This window comes from Dromaius novaehollandiae, chromosome 25 (assembly GCF_036370855.1).
Source record: "Dromaius novaehollandiae isolate bDroNov1 chromosome 25, bDroNov1.hap1, whole genome shotgun sequence".
Taxonomy (NCBI): Eukaryota; Metazoa; Chordata; class Aves; order Casuariiformes; family Dromaiidae; genus Dromaius; species Dromaius novaehollandiae.
This window is the reverse complement of record NC_088122.1, coordinates 2,583,828-2,599,149: the sequence shown is the minus strand read 5'-3', so window position 1 is coordinate 2,599,149 and position 15,322 is coordinate 2,583,828. Positions and strand designations below refer to the sequence as shown.

General features: G+C 44.3%; 1 protein-coding gene across 1 annotated transcript; it reads left to right on the top strand.

The window, feature by feature from the left end:
• Nucleotides 1–43: 43 nt before the first annotated feature.
• SIN3B (SIN3 transcription regulator family member B) lies at nucleotides 44–15,008 on the top strand. Its single transcript, XM_064497377.1, has 19 exons — nucleotides 44–298; nucleotides 638–744; nucleotides 1,328–1,481; nucleotides 2,519–2,782; nucleotides 3,204–3,347; nucleotides 3,603–3,725; nucleotides 4,250–4,339; nucleotides 4,767–4,885; nucleotides 5,644–5,851; nucleotides 6,615–6,731; nucleotides 7,131–7,369; nucleotides 8,033–8,216; nucleotides 8,444–9,038; nucleotides 9,550–9,719; nucleotides 10,274–10,447; nucleotides 10,731–10,823; nucleotides 11,144–11,238; nucleotides 11,693–11,897; nucleotides 12,280–15,008. The coding sequence occupies exons 1-19, from the start codon at nucleotides 200–202 to the stop codon at nucleotides 12,508–12,510; spliced, it is 3,411 nt and encodes a 1,136-aa protein (XP_064353447.1). The 5' UTR covers nucleotides 44–199; the 3' UTR covers nucleotides 12,511–15,008.
• Nucleotides 15,009–15,322: the final 314 nt, after the last annotated feature.

Here is a 15,322-nt window from a genome sequence, read left to right as displayed (position 1 = left end):
TGCCGCGCGCCGCCGCCCCCGGGCCGCGCCGACGGCGGCCGCGAAGGTTCCGTGCCGCGCGGCGGCGTTCCGCGCGGCACCGCGCCGCTCCGGGCCGCGCGAGCGGGCGGGCGGGCCCGGCGGCGCCGTGCGCGCTGACGCAAGGCGCTCCGCACGCGCTGACGGGGGGGGCGCGCCTGCCCGCTGCCCGACTCCCAACATGGCGGCGGGGGGCGGCGGCGGCGGCCGGGGGGGCAGCGCCCCGCGCTGGGGCGGCGGCGGCGGCCGGGCCGCGGCGCAGGAGAAGCTGCCGGTTCACGTGAGTGCGGCGCCCCGGGACCGCCGCGGTGTGCACCCCCCCCCCCCTTCGCCGCCGCCCTCGACCCTCCGGGACGGCCCTGCCCGCCCCGCCGTGACCTGCCCCGCCCCGCCCGCAGGGCCGAACCCGCCCCCGGGGCCTGCCCCCCTCCGGGACCGCGGGGCGTCCCGGGGCCTCCCCCTCCCCCGGGACCGTGGGGCGCCCTTGCCTCCCTTTTCCCGGTGCCGTGGGGCGCCTCGGGGCCTGCGCCCCCCTCCCCGGTGCCGCGGGACGCCCTGGGTCCCGGTCCCCACCCCCGCCCGTCCCATCCGCCGGGGCTCACCCGTGTCTCCCCCGCAGGTGGAGGATGCGCTCTCCTACCTGGACCAGGTGAAGATCCGCTTTGGCAGCGACCCTGCCACCTACAACGGCTTCCTGGAGATCATGAAGGAGTTCAAGAGCCAGAGGTAAAGGCTGGGCCCCCGCCTGGGGCTGCCCCGCAGGGCCCCCCGACCTGTGTGGGTGTCCCTCGGCTTTGCAGGGCCCCAGCCTTCATGCTGGCCTCCCACCTCCCCAACCCCACAGGCCACCCTGCCGGCCCCGTCCCCCTGTAGTGCGGTCACTCAGGAGACGGAGGTTCTCCGTCCTTCCCAGCATCATCTGCTCCACCATTTCCCAGAGCCAAAATCCACAGGGAAAGGCCAATCTGTTGTCACTGCCCACCCTGAAACGCAGCTCTGGACAAGAAGCTTGAGTGCAGAGCCCCTCTGTGACCAGCCAGCCCTGGACGTGATGGCTGTCTCGCCTGTCTTGGGTAACCCGCACGCTCCTGTCTCAGCTCTGTGGAGAACGTTTTGTTTCCAGCGGCAGGCTGCAGAGCGTGGCAGTCATTCCCTCTGTTTGGGCTGATCTCTAGGTCTGAGGATCCCAAACTTTCATGTTAAAAATTGCATCTCTAAGGAACCAGATGTTTGACATAGCTCTGTAATTTTCTGCGTTTACCTTGTATTTTTGGTTTGGATGCAAGTAACAGACTCCTCTCATTTCTAGCATTGACACCCCTGGAGTAATCCGGCGGGTTTCACAGCTGTTCCATGAGCATCCCGACCTTATTGTAGGATTCAATGCTTTCCTCCCTTTGGGCTACAGAATAGAAATTCCAAAGAATGGGAAGTTAAGTATACAGTCACCACTGACCAGTCAGGTAGGTTAAAGCACTTGCGTTACTCTAAATGAACTGTGGTGTATGTATCCCCATATAGGTCTCTTGCACAGTTTAGGCTACATAGCAACATGCAATACATGTAAGTCTTAAGTTTTTTATGTGGTTTTCAAAGTCTGTAAGAATGGGTTTAGTATAAATCCAAATATATATTCTTAAACTAGTTACCAGTTTAGCCTGCTAAACTAGGAATGAAATTCCTGAATGAATTGCCACTGCAACTCCAAATGCTTCAGTTAAATTTGAAAACTGAAACTGTGAGTGGCTTGACATGTTTACATATATTCTCAGTGCGTGGTGTATAATGTCAAACTTGGAAAAAAAAATCCTGTAAGAATCCTATTTCCAGTCTTTCAGTGAGAAACTGAGAAATGTGTTTATGCAATAGGCAAAAAAAGAAAAAAAAGTTAGGTATTGCCATCCAATTGTTCACATCCTGCAATGAAAGACATCTGTTGTAATATAAATAGATACAGACTGATCTTTGCTTCCCTTTTTCCTGTGTGTTTGTGGAGACTGAAATAGAGCTAGCACCTGAATTCTACTTATAAACATATGGTTTAACTCTAATTAGTAGCAATAAATCTCTTCTAGATCTCAGTTCTCTTAGATCTCTCTGTTGCTCAGAAATTTAGCACCTTTAAGGGGCCCTATGTTGTAATACATTTCTTAGAACCGATAGTTCTTCTGAAATAAAACAGTGGCAGTAGAAGCTGCAGCACAGATTATTTGGTACATTCGTGGCTTCCCTACCCTCTCAAGTGTAGTGGATAATGTAGTGACAGTTAGAAGCAGTAATGAGTCAGATAGTTCGTAAGCCAGATATGGCTTATGGGATTTTTTTACTGATAATGTTAATGACATAAATGAAGAAATTTATTGGCTAAATTGAATTTTTTCTTTTTCCTTTATGTCTTAATCTTTTTTTAGCTAACAGCTTGAAAATACTGATGCTAAATTGTTGAACTTGCACCTGTGTTTCTCTACAAGTCACTGTCTTGCATGTCTTATGCCACTAGGTGCCCTCAGAGCCTGTTCCCAGCGCTCTCCCTGGCAGCGGGCTGTTGTTGCATTACTCTCAGGAGAATTCGCACAACCATAGTGACTGTCCCGAGGAGTTTAGGCAACAGCTTCCATACAAAGAAGATAAATCCCAAATTCCTTTGGAATCTGATTCTGTAGAGTTCAATAATGCTATAAGTTATGTGAATAAGATCAAAACACGTTTTCTTGACCATCCAGAAATTTACAGATCCTTTTTAGAAATTCTTCATACTTACCAGGTAAAAAGTCTTCCATATAAGAGACTGTGGGTTTGCATGGTAGTTGCTTGAACAGTGTTGTCAAATGAAACATCTGTCTGTTGAACAAGCTTGCACCGTTCCCAAGCACTAGCCTTTGTCCAACAATTGCCTCATAGATATTCACATGAAATGACAAAAGTGTGAAAACTGCTGAACTTTCTGGACTCTGAGGTGTAAAGGGGTTGTATCTAGATCTGTCTTTACTAACCTTCAGTTGATTTAATGATATTCTGTGTGATAGGATGCACTATAAGGACCTTGGGCTAGCTGATGTTATATAAAGTTTATTCGTTTTGCTTAGGGTCTTTGGTTTTGGCTGTTGGCTGCTGTGCAGTTAAGAAATTTTCTTGCTTAGCGAGGTATTTTTTATAACTATTTAACATCTGTATGTATCTTTCAGAAAGAACAGCTGAACACTAAAGGCCGACCCTTTCGAGGCATGTCAGAGGAAGAAGTGTTTACTGAAGTAGCAAACCTGTTCCGGGGGCAGGAGGATCTGCTGTCTGAGTTTGGACAGTTCCTCCCGGAGGCTAAAAGGTCTTTGGTACGTGTATGCTTAGTGTAAGGCAGAATATTGAGGACTCTCTGCTTGTATGCAGAACACATAAAGAAGCTTTAGGAATGCAAAATATTATGGAAAAGCCTACAGCCAGTAGGTGAACTTTGCTCTTTTTCATAGTTTGGAATTTTACAAAACAGGAGACTTAACTACATTCTCTCTGTTCTGTTCAGATAAACAGGATTTTTTATTTGCACAGACTAAGGAGAGCACATTGAAATCATTATTTATTTACTTCAGTTCACAGGAAATGGACCATGTGAAGTGAACAGTGTCCAGAAAACTGAGCATGAAAAGAATCTGGAACACAGCAAAAAGCGATCCAGACCACTGCTGTTGCGTCCTGTTTCTGGCCCAGCAAAGGTATCCTTTCACAGGCAAAAAACTTAGAATACTGTGATATTACTTGTCGTGTTTAGATAATTGCTTAAAGTTGTAATGAGTCGAGTCTTTGAATTATGTAGGTGTTAGGTAAAAGAAACAAAATTTCAAAGTTATTTTAAAGAGAATTATTTAATGCAGTGAAAGGAAATTTTTAAAGTATGCTTAAACATGTTACGCTAACATGTTGAATATTAAATATCAGGACCTTCAGTATTAAGCATGAGGAAGAACAGGACCCTGGAAAGTGCCAATTGATTGCTTCTGCAAAGAAATATTTCTCTAAAATTCTTCCTCAAATGGTCCTTTCTTTGTTTTCTTCTTCTTAGGCAAAAGTCATTTGATAGAGATTGCTGTGGAGGATTTGACATGGCAATGTTAGATCGCTATTTGGGGAATAGTGAGTTTAAGCCTTTGATGCAGAGAGTTGTTATAGGTCAGCAAAGTGGAATTTTACAGCATTTGAGTCACAACCTTTTAAGTATAACTGCATGTTCTTTTAACAGAAGAAAATGAAGCTGCGAGGTACCAAAGATCTCTCAGTAGCAACAGTGGGAAAATATGGAACACTGCAAGAGTTTTCCTTTTTTGACAAGGTCAGTATCTGGCTTGTTCTCACATTCTGTGAACTCGTTTTCAACCATATATAGGGTTATTAGTTGTTTGCTTTTTTTATGTAATCTGTGTGTCAGCACTTAGCAATTGTCTGACTTTTCGAGAGGGGGAGACAGACTAAGAAAAAGAAAACAAATCGTTTTGGAAGACTAATGGAAACTCATAATTAACATTTTTCTGAATGCTTTTCTCGGACATGTTTTTCTCTGCTTTTCAGTGATATTCCCTCATAGAACAATCTGTAGTTACTAAAGTATTATTTGAAACTGGGCATTTTGTGCATATTCTCTTTTATGTTGCAATGAAGATAGAGTTACTGCGACTGTACCCATGGTTCAGACAATCTAGAATATCAACACTAAACACCAGTCCAGATGGTCTGATATTTTTCTCCAATCTGTGCCTTAGGTGCGCAGGGTGCTAAAGAGTCAGGAAGTCTATGAAAACTTTCTTCGTTGCATTGCTCTCTTCAACCAGGAGTTGGTCTCTGGCTCTGAGCTGCTCCAGCTAGTTACACCATTTTTAGGGTAAGTTACTAATTATCTTCTCTACTATGTTGCACTTTTTAGGCTTTGCTCTGATACTTTATAGTAGGCATTACGAACTTTGTTACCAAAGTTTCAGATTTAACTTCAGGTAACACCTTCTGGGTAGTATGCCAGAAATTGAAAGCTAATCCAAAAAGAGAAGTAATAAAATCTGAATCTTTTAACCTGTCTACACAGCTCTTAAAAGAGCAGTTTGGGAGGATAGTTTCCTCTGTCTACGCACCCAGCTGAGAGCTGTACAAGCAGCAGGCCGCCTGATGTTACACTAAACCACTGGAGGCAGAGAATCTCATATGTTCTGGAGGGTGGTCTCTGTTCATGTTCCCTTTTCTAATTTCTCAAAATATAACATAAAATCTCAGAACAGAGCTGTGAAACATACATAGTTCCAGCTCTCTGATGTGAACCTCTCGTGTTGTATTTGGCTTCCAGCAGAAGAGGGAGTGCCACATGCCGAGGAACAGTGACTGCTCAGTCAGTTAAGGGGAGTACTGTTGAAGTTCTGAAGGGGAATTCTTTTTCTGCATTAAGTCAAAAGAACATAAAGCACTTCAGAGGGAATGATAACACAAGTAAAATGTTGGTGAAGGATTTCTCGCTGTAACGCTAACTTTGTTTAGATTTCACCCTCACTTTTATGACATGCAGAAAAGGATATTAGCCACCCTAAAGCTGTCAGAATGAAATAATACCGAATATACTTACTCATATACTTACTCGTGTATTTATCTTTGAAGGAAATTCCCAGAACTCTTTGCACAGTTCAAGTCCTTCCTTGGTGTGAAAGAACTTTCATTTGCCTCTCCACTGAGTGACCGATCTGGGGATGGAATGAGTCGGGAAATTGATTACGCTTCCTGCAAACGCATAGGATCAAGTTATCGGGCTCTTCCAAAAACTTACCAGCAGCCAAAGTGTAGCGGAAGAACAGCCATTTGCAAGGAGGTACTTTGGAATCAAGCTATTGAATCTCTGTTAGCCTGTAATGTAACTTTTCCCAAAGTAGACTGGTCAGTACCTTCACATCTGCTGTTTTCTCATGATAATCTAGTATTTATTGAAACACACATTCTACTTACTTAACTTGAAGTGGGCTATTTAGCTTGCTACAACTTCTGTATGTGAATTGCTTACTTTAATGCTGATTAGCCAGCTTTAATCTTGCATCTACTATTCATCCAATTTATTGAAATAAGAGTATCCTCATGCAGTTTACCAGTTTTATCTAAACCTATCTCAAATCACACCTCTCACTTTAACCTCTCTGAGTCTGTGTACAAACCCAGATTTTCTCCTATAGACAGAAGATTAAATAGCATGAAATGAGACTGTTGTCCTGAAAGAAAATCGTGAGCCAGAGTTAGGCACTGTTCTTACTGAGAATGGTCATTTGCAGAAAAGGTGCTCCCAACCCTCCCGCTTGTAGACAGCTCCATCTCCATTACTTGCCGTTGCTAATTATTGCAGAGTGATCTCTGTGCTTTGTGAGATGATAGTAAAGGTGCTTTCAGGCTTTCTGAGCAGGGCCCTGGCACAGTTCTACACGGACCTCTAATTGTCCTGACTGTGACTTGTGTACTGGGTCTGAAACTTCCAATAGAAACACAGGGAAGAACACTACAAGAATGAAACAGAAGTATCAGGCCCCTTGAGAACACTTCTGAGATCATGAGACTCTGTACAATGTCATGTCTTTGCGCTGTTGCAGGTGTTAAATGATACCTGGGTTTCATTTCCATCCTGGTCTGAAGACTCAACTTTTGTCAGCTCCAAGAAGACTCCTTATGAGGAGCAGTTGCACCGCTGTGAAGATGAACGGTTTGAGGTACCTCTGCTGTTTTGCTTTGCTACCTGTCCATACAGTCTGCTCCTCAAAAAGCAAAACTTCTAGTTATAAGATTTTTGACTGAATTAATTTGTGGCCAAATACTGAAAGTTTTATTAGTACTCATTGGTTTGAGTTAGTGTTTGGTCTTTTCCACTTGCTTGGAGTCTAGTATGTTCCTTTCAGGCATAAGTCTAGTTCTAAAGAGCATGTTACCTTTGGGAAGAGCATGTTACCTTTGGGAGAACTGGTAGAGGTGTGTTTTGCAGCAGGAAACCTTGCTGGTGCTTCTTAGCTCCACCCAGTGGGTCTGGAATGCATGCCACAGACCTGAGTATGACTGGTCTCCATTTTCCTGCTATGCCTGTTCTTACACTGTCTTTTGTGAACTCTTAACAGTTGGATGTTGTCTTGGAGACCAATCTAGCCACAATACGTGTGCTGGAGAGCGTGCAGAAAAAGCTGTCTCGACTGACTCAAGAGGATCAGGAAAAATTCCGACTGGATGATTGTTTGGGAGGAACATCGGAAGTGATCCAGCGTAGGGCCATCTATCGCATCTATGGTGATAAAGCACCAGAGATCATTGAAAGTCTTAAAAAAAACCCAGTTACTGCAGTTCCTGTTGTTCTTAAGAGGTAATTCCCATTCTCCTGTGCTTGCCTATTATCTTTACAAAACTGATACAAGATTATAAAGCTTGTTTGTTTGTTTTTTTTCCCCAAAAGTAAGTGATTTACTTTTGTTTCCTTAGATTATAATGCAGGACAGAAATAGGTTTTCATTTATTTTTGAAGTCACAAATGCATTAGCAGATTCTTAGATATATCTAAAAATATTTCAGTAGCTTATTGAAAATGCACCCTTCTCTATCAAAACTTCTCAGACTGCGCATAAAGGAAAACCCTATTCTTAATCAGGTTCAGAAGTGATCTATTTTTGAGTTTTAACTTCTTTTAAGTCCAGCCTACTTCTCTGCATTTCTGTAGGTGTTTTTGAGTACTTCAGTTACAAACAAGTGTCCATGAAAAGCTGAAAGATTCTGAGAAAGGTGCTCCAGGAAGAAAGTTAGGGTGTTGGAAACCACTGTGTATTTCTAGACTTCCTCCTGAGCATTTTTAAATAACTGTTTTCTATTGCCGTTATTTTAAAGAACAACTCATCTCCTGTGGTAGTGTTTTTTATTGCTTCCAGGAATACTGAAGGGTTTTTGGTTCATTTCAGTTGGCTACATTAGAAATGCTTTGTGTGTATTTCTGTCGTTGACTTTTCAAACTCAAATAGATTGTACATTTTTGCAGATTGAAAGCAAAAGAGGAAGAATGGCGGGAGGCCCAGCAGGGTTTCAACAAAATTTGGCGGGAGCAGTATGAGAAAGCCTACTTGAAATCTCTTGACCACCAGGCCGTCAACTTCAAACAAAATGACACCAAAGCTTTGCGCTCCAAGAGCTTGCTGAATGAAATTGAGAGTGTCTATGATGAGGTGCGTGTGCTAGCAAATAATCCGTCCTATTTGTACTTTTTTGCAGTATTATCTAGAGTTTCACATCAAACCTGGGACCTCGTTGAAGTGGTAGTGTTCTGAAGAGTTCTTAGTCAAAAATGACAGTGTCCCAAGCATAGCCATTAATATTGGCTTATTTCTTCTGGCAGGAATGGCTCTTGAGCATGGATTGGAAGGATCTTTATCTATTTGTCTCTTGATTACAGCATCAGGAGCAGCATTCAGAGGGGAGAAGTTCATCCACAAATGAGCCTCATCTTATCTTTATATATGAAGATAAGCAGATTTTGGAAGATGCAGCTTCTCTTATCAGCTACTATGTGAAACGACAGCCTACTATTCAAAAGGAGGATCAGGCAACCATTCGGCAGATAGTGCATCACTTCATACCTGAGCTGTTTTTCTCTCAGCCCCCCGAGCACAGTATTTCTGAAGAATCAACAGATGAGGACAGAGAAAACCATCAGGGGCAGAACCTGGATACTCCTGAGCTACGGAAGAAACACGTGCCTGGGCCTCCAAGCAGTCCTCTGGAGGCCAAAGCAACCTTCTGTGATGTTACAGCTGCTGAGCCTCACAACACTCTGGATGATGTTTACAGTCTGTTCTTTGTCAATAATAATTGGTATTTCTTCCTCCGCCTTCATCAGACTCTGTGCTCCAGGCTCCTAAAGATTTATCGTCAAGCTCAGAAGCAGCTTCTAGAGTATCGGACTGAAAAAGAGAGAGAGAAACTCCTCTGTGAGGGAAGAAAAGAGAAGACCAATGATCCAGCCATGGAACTCAGACTGAAGCAACCAAGTAAGAATAGTCCGAGACACAGTCCATTCGTAATGTTCTGGTTGCTTATGCGAGGTTGTATGTGTCTGAGTAACTCAGAACAGCAGGCAAGTCTGTAAGGAATGCTGAGGCACAACCACCCACAATATTTGAGAATCGTGGATACAGCTAGTTTAACAGATAGCTATCTTGTGATTTATCCCTTGAGGGATCTTATGCATCGTTCATACAGACCTCCTGCAAGCACACTGTTGTCAGATGTTCTGAAGTGTCTTGATGTATTAATCTGTTATTTTGATTGAAAATGTAAATGACTCCATGACCAATTAGTCATTTAGACACAAGAGAGTCATGGAAGGGCATGAGAAAAGTTCTTAAAACCTGTCAGCACTCCCTAGGGAAATCTCTCTCTCTACATGTAAACCTGCTCTTGGTGTTGAATGTCATGTTTCTTGAACAGTGTTGTCCTTTGTATCTCCTGACTTCACTGTCTGTTGCATGTAGTGAGTGACTGCTCTTTTCTCCTACCTAGGTGAAGTGGAACTGGAGGAGTACTACCCTGCATTCCTGGATATGGTGAGGAGTCTGCTGGATGGGAATATAGATCCAACACAGTATGAGGACACTCTGAGGGAGATGTTCACTATCCATGCCTATATTGGCTTTACTATGGACAAACTGGTGCAGAATATTGTCCGCCAGGTAACTGGTTTGATAGCTGTGCTGTATGTTTGGGGGACAGCACATCTTCCTTCTGTAGACAGATAACTTTCTCAGTATCGTGTAATGTAAGAACTCACAAAGCTCAGAGCAAATTCATAGAGAAGTTATATTTGTAGTGGAAAGTGCCAAGCAGCAGTTCAGTTCAGCTTCAGCTGCAGTACAGAGCCACTTTAGGGGACTGAATGTTCCTGGCCTGTTCCAACATTTTCAGAGTTCCAGTCTTTTCAGAGTTCTGCCATTCCCAAAATAGATCTGAGGCAAAAAAAGGGCTCAGTCCTTTCTACTCAGTATCTGTCTTCTAATTACAGTTCTGCCACAGTTAAGGCATATCTGCCCTTTACTCTTCTCTGTACCTTTTACTGTAAAGTAATGAAAAGGGAACGAAGAGTATGGAGTCTGTGAAGGCAGAGTTAAGACTTCGGTACATTGTCTGAGGTGTGGTGATGTGCTGGGTTTTGCACTCCCTTCATAACATACTAGAGTTAACTCCTGGCCCAGACTTGCTGACTGAATTCCCCCTTTTTTAATGGAAGCTTCACCATCTAGTGAGCGATGACATCTGCTTGAAGGTTGTTGAGCTCTACTTGAACGAAAGGAAGCGAGGTGCTGCTGGAGGTAACTTATCCTCTAGATGTGTCCGGGCAGCTAAGGAGACCAGCTATCAGTGGAAGGCCGAACGTTGCATGGCAGATGAGAACTGTTTCAAGGTAAGAATTTGCTGCCAGGGAACTTTATGAAGTGGCTGTGGCACTTTACCTGGGAGAAGTGGGTTTGGAAGCTCCAAGACCACAATGTTGAGAGGGAGAAATATGGAGACAAGGTCCCCAAAACAGCATAGACAGTGTAGTGGCATACTGGCTCAATGGAAAGCCTAATTGCTTACTCCTCTCCTGGCTCATCTCAGTTGTCCCGGTGACTCTTTGTGAATATTAGGCATTTTGATGTGGACCCCTGTGTGGCCAATATCTTGTGCCTGTCACTTTATTACAGGTAATGTTTCTTCAGCGGAAAGGACAGGTGATCATGACCATTGAGCTACTGGATACAGAAGAAACCCAGACAGAAGATCCTGTGGAGGTCCAGGTAATACCAGTAACTGTGGAGTCTGTTGTGCCGCAGACAAAGCAGATGTCTAGGAATGCTTTTCCACTTTCTTGTTCCAAAATGTGAGACTTTGCCAGGAGAACGAGTTTGTCTGGGAGGTAGGAAGACTACACGTGTTGGGCTCTAGCCATTTATACAGATGGGTATACTTACAAAACAGTTTTAAAGTAAATCAGTTTGTGATTGAGTGAGATACCAGCAGCTTCATAAAAAGCAGCTTGGAAATAAACTAGTTCTTTGCAGCAGCATTTGTTCTGACTACAGAGAAATTTGACTTGAAATCGGTCTCTCTTACGTAGCACCTGGCTAACTACATGGAGCAGTATGTTGGGGTAGAAGGAGCTCCAAGCAACCAGAACGATGGCTTCTTATTGAAACCGGTCTTTCTGCAAAGGTGAGCTCTCTCCCTTTCCTGAGTCATATCTGCAGCAGCAGTACTATTACCTTCCTGCATATGTGGCAATGATTTTAGGTGATGTGCTGTAAAAACAGCTCCAGGGAACCTCACTCATCTTTGAGGTCTAGAGGGGCTGCTGGAATCCAGTGCACTGTACCAAGTGGCTGAAGAAAAATTCTGTGACCACAGCATTAAGGTTTGTTCATGAAGCTGTGTTTAGAATGGAGTGGGACTGTCTAAGCAGTTCTTTCTGGGAGGAATTTGAGATCTAATCTGTTCCCGTTTCACTAAACATTTGTTGGTGAAGAGCATATGGAGGAAGATTTTGGAGAAACGGTCTGAAAACTAAATGTAGCAATACAAATTTCATACTTGTGCTATCAGCTCTGCTAGCTTAAGAGACTGGATAACCAAGTGTGACAAATGCTTCACAATCCTTGTTTTGTTCTAGAAACCTAAAAAAGTTCCGCAAGTGGCAATGTAAGCAAGTGAGAGCTCTGCGGAGCGAAGTGAAGAGCTCCTGGAAGAGGCTGATTGGTGTGGAAAGCGCCTGCAATGTGGACTGCCGGTTCAAGCTCAACACTCACAAAATGATGTTCATCATGAACTCGGAGGATTACATGTACAGGCGGGGAGCGCTCTGCCGAGCCAAGCAGGTGCATCTCCTGTTACTCTCTCTGCAGCTCAGGCAGTAGTGGAGGTTGAGGATTTGAGCCAAAAGACAGGTACTGATAATAAGTCTTGGGGCTGAACTGCAAACTACACCCAGAAGTTGCTACTCCTTGTTGGATGAAACAGGGAGGAGAGCCGGTAAATGCTCTGTGCTTTAGTTTAGTTTAGCCGCCTTCACTTTATCATGCAAACTTTATGGGGGAGTGGCAACCATTCAGAAACAGAGATCTTTAAAGGCAGGTATGTGGCTTCCTGTTTTACTGCTTGTGTTGTTTTAAAGCATGCACATCTCAGATACACAAAGGGGTGAAGATTTTGGCTTCTCCCCCAGAAACCTCTTGGTGATCATTACTGTCCTGTTTTCAGGTACAGCCAATGGTGCTGCTAAAGCACCACCAGCAGTTTGAAGAATGGCACAATAGGTGGCTAGAAGAGAACGTGACCATGGAGGCAGTTGATCTAGTTCAAGACTGGCTAATGGGAGATGAAGATGAGGAGATGGTGCCCTGTAAAACAACTTGTGAGACGGTGAATGTCCATGGGGTCCCAGTGAACAGATACAGAGTTCAGTACAGTCGCCGTCCAGCTTCACCATGAGCAGAGACTTGTCCCTGGGACCAAGACAAGTAGGAGCGTTGCTGGTGAAACACTTTTACTCTGAGAATAGTGGTGGGAATGCAATGTATGTATTACTGATATTTATCCAAACAGCATTTTACTTTGGAGTATGATGTATTTTCCATATGGCATAGATTTGTCTCCTTGCAGTGTAATCCTCCAGTCATCACGAAGAGACCTACAAGCTTTATGGGAAGAGGGCTCTTGGCATTGCCACACTTTTTAGTAGTTTCCTAGCTTTAGGCCACTGCTGACCAGCCAGCACAGGAAGGCTGAGTGAGGGGGTCAGGCCCTGGGTGAACTACCACTAGTGGCTTCGTTGGAGAGGTGGAGTTGGGCTGGTGCTTGAGCAGATGCTGGCAGCTGCTTCCACTTTGAAGGGTTTGATGTTCCCTATCTTCTTGGGTTTTATGCCATTCTGGAGCCTGCAGAACTCTTCAGTGTAACCTCCTAGTGCCAGTGGGCTGAGAGCACCTGGCACAGACTGCCAGCCTCACTAGGGGCTGCTTCATATCTCTGTGTACTAATAAGGCAATGAATGCAGTATTCATTACTGGTGCTCTGGTGAGAAAATGCCAAAACTTAGACAAGGTTGAGGGGCGCACTAAACCCTCTAACTCACTCATTGACTAAGTATTTTGGAGCATGAACTAAGGGGAAGAAACTCTGAGCTGCAGTGCTAGGCAAGAGAGCCGCTTGTGGCACAAGGCAGTCTAGACCCATCACCTGCCTGTCTGCAGATACTGCACCGGATCCCACGTTGTTGTCTTGTGAACTTGCAACCTGCTGCAGACTCTGCCTTCTCAGATCTGGAGCTGCTTGGAGCGTGTGCGTGGGGAGGAATATCCATTGCGAGGTCTGGTCTTTTTGTTTGTATTTTGCATGCTGATTGGCGGCCTCTGGAGACTGCATTCTCAGGCGCTTCACTTTCCTCGTGCATGCCTGGACTCCGTGGCTTTGCTGGGTTGTACCACTTAAATAACATCAGTAGATGGAGCTCTTGAAGCACAGTGTTTGCCCTGGATCTGAGGTTTGTCCCAGATATGCTGCTGTTTCTGCTAGGTCAGCACAGATGCTGTATTTTGCAGTGACGCACGGAAATCTGTAATGGGGAGGATTAGACCCAGCCACAACCATCGTAGAGAAGCTTTTCCACTGAACCATCTGTACTTCTATCTGAGCTTTTTTTAAAATGAAACAAAAACAAAGAAGTACCCTGAACTGTGCAGAACCCTACGTCAATTGTGTGACTTAAATCTATTGAAAAGTCAAGAAAACTCAGTTGTGTCTGTTCTGAAACCCCACTGTGACTTTGCTCTTGTTTTTCAGGGGCTCAGGGCAAGCAAACTATCCATGGAGTGTATAACAAACATAATGTCTTGAGGCAGGTCCAGCCTTCTTTCAGCTCTGCTTCCAAGTTTTCCTGGCTTTTGGGGGAATAAAACCCCCCAATATTTTTGTGGCTTTGATTTTTAAATTATAATTTCTGCCAGACCTAAGTAGCAGCCTGTAGGATTTGTCCTGGGTTATTTCCACTGTACAGCATTGAGTTTTGCAATTGTCTCACTTGACAGTAGAAAAATTGGCCTTTGGGGTACATTTAATATAAAACTGTACCAACTCTTTGTCTTTTTTGCAACATAATCTGTAGGAGGGAGGGAGGCCAGTCTCCTGGCATTCGTGGCCACTTGCACAACCACTGCCAGCAGAGGACTTCTCATCAAGAATTCATGTTCTCATTGTCTGGGGTCTCTGTTAAATTTTCGTTACTGAAACGATCTGAAGGTTCTTCCCCTTGCTCTTGTTGCAGTAAGTGGTATAAGACACCGACCACGTAGCTGTGTGTGAGCTGGGTGGAGTGGGGGGACAAGCCCAGTGCAAAGCACAGTATCCCCTTTTGCTTCCAGACAGCTCAACAAAATACACCTCAGTCCTGTTCACCTCTCTGCTGCCTTCCAGTGGAGATGACAACTGTGCCAAATTTTATGGTTTTATGATACAGACAGATGTTTATTAGTCAATAGGTTGCAGCTTGTGGCTTAAAATGCATTTGATTCCAAGTTTCCCAAGGTGTAGGAGGGTAATGCACCTGTGCACCATCCTGTTCCATCTCCCCATTTTTAAGTGTACTTCAGGTATTTTTAAGCATCCTTATTTTGTAAAACTTAATTTATAATCTGAACAGATTGAGTAAGACTTTTGCCCTTTACAGCGCTACTGTCTCAAAACTGATAGTAGCAAATGATGTGAATGAAGTAAGCGGGCAGTGCAGGTTTGAGAGTGGCTTGCTAATGTCTGAGGGTTTAACCTTGACCGCTGTGTATCTGCTAGCACGACATTGATTAAAGAGTTTGTTCTTCCATTTTTTGAAGGATCTTTGCTTTTGGGCTTGTAATTGCTTTGCCAGCTCTTTGAATGTAGTTTTTTTTATATTTATTTGCACATTCAAGTAAAATAAAATATTGATTTTAAAAGTCTGCCGCTCTCACTGAGTCCTTTGTTTTAAATCAATTTAGAATTTCTGACAATCCCCAGAACTGATTGTCTTTCTTGCACCTGAAACTGAATTTTAAACAATACAAAAATGTGACCGAAGAGCTGGATGAGCCTCCCTTTAAAAAGCAGGTGCAGGACAGGCTGCAAGGCTTAATCGTTTAGACATGTGCCAACTCGCTTCCAGCGGGCCAGCAAGCAGCAAATCTTTGAGCTTATCCACACAGAGAAGTTAGTGAATAGTAAGCCGAAGTAAGCCAGCGTACAAGCTAACTTAAAAGGGAAGTAACTTTCCTGC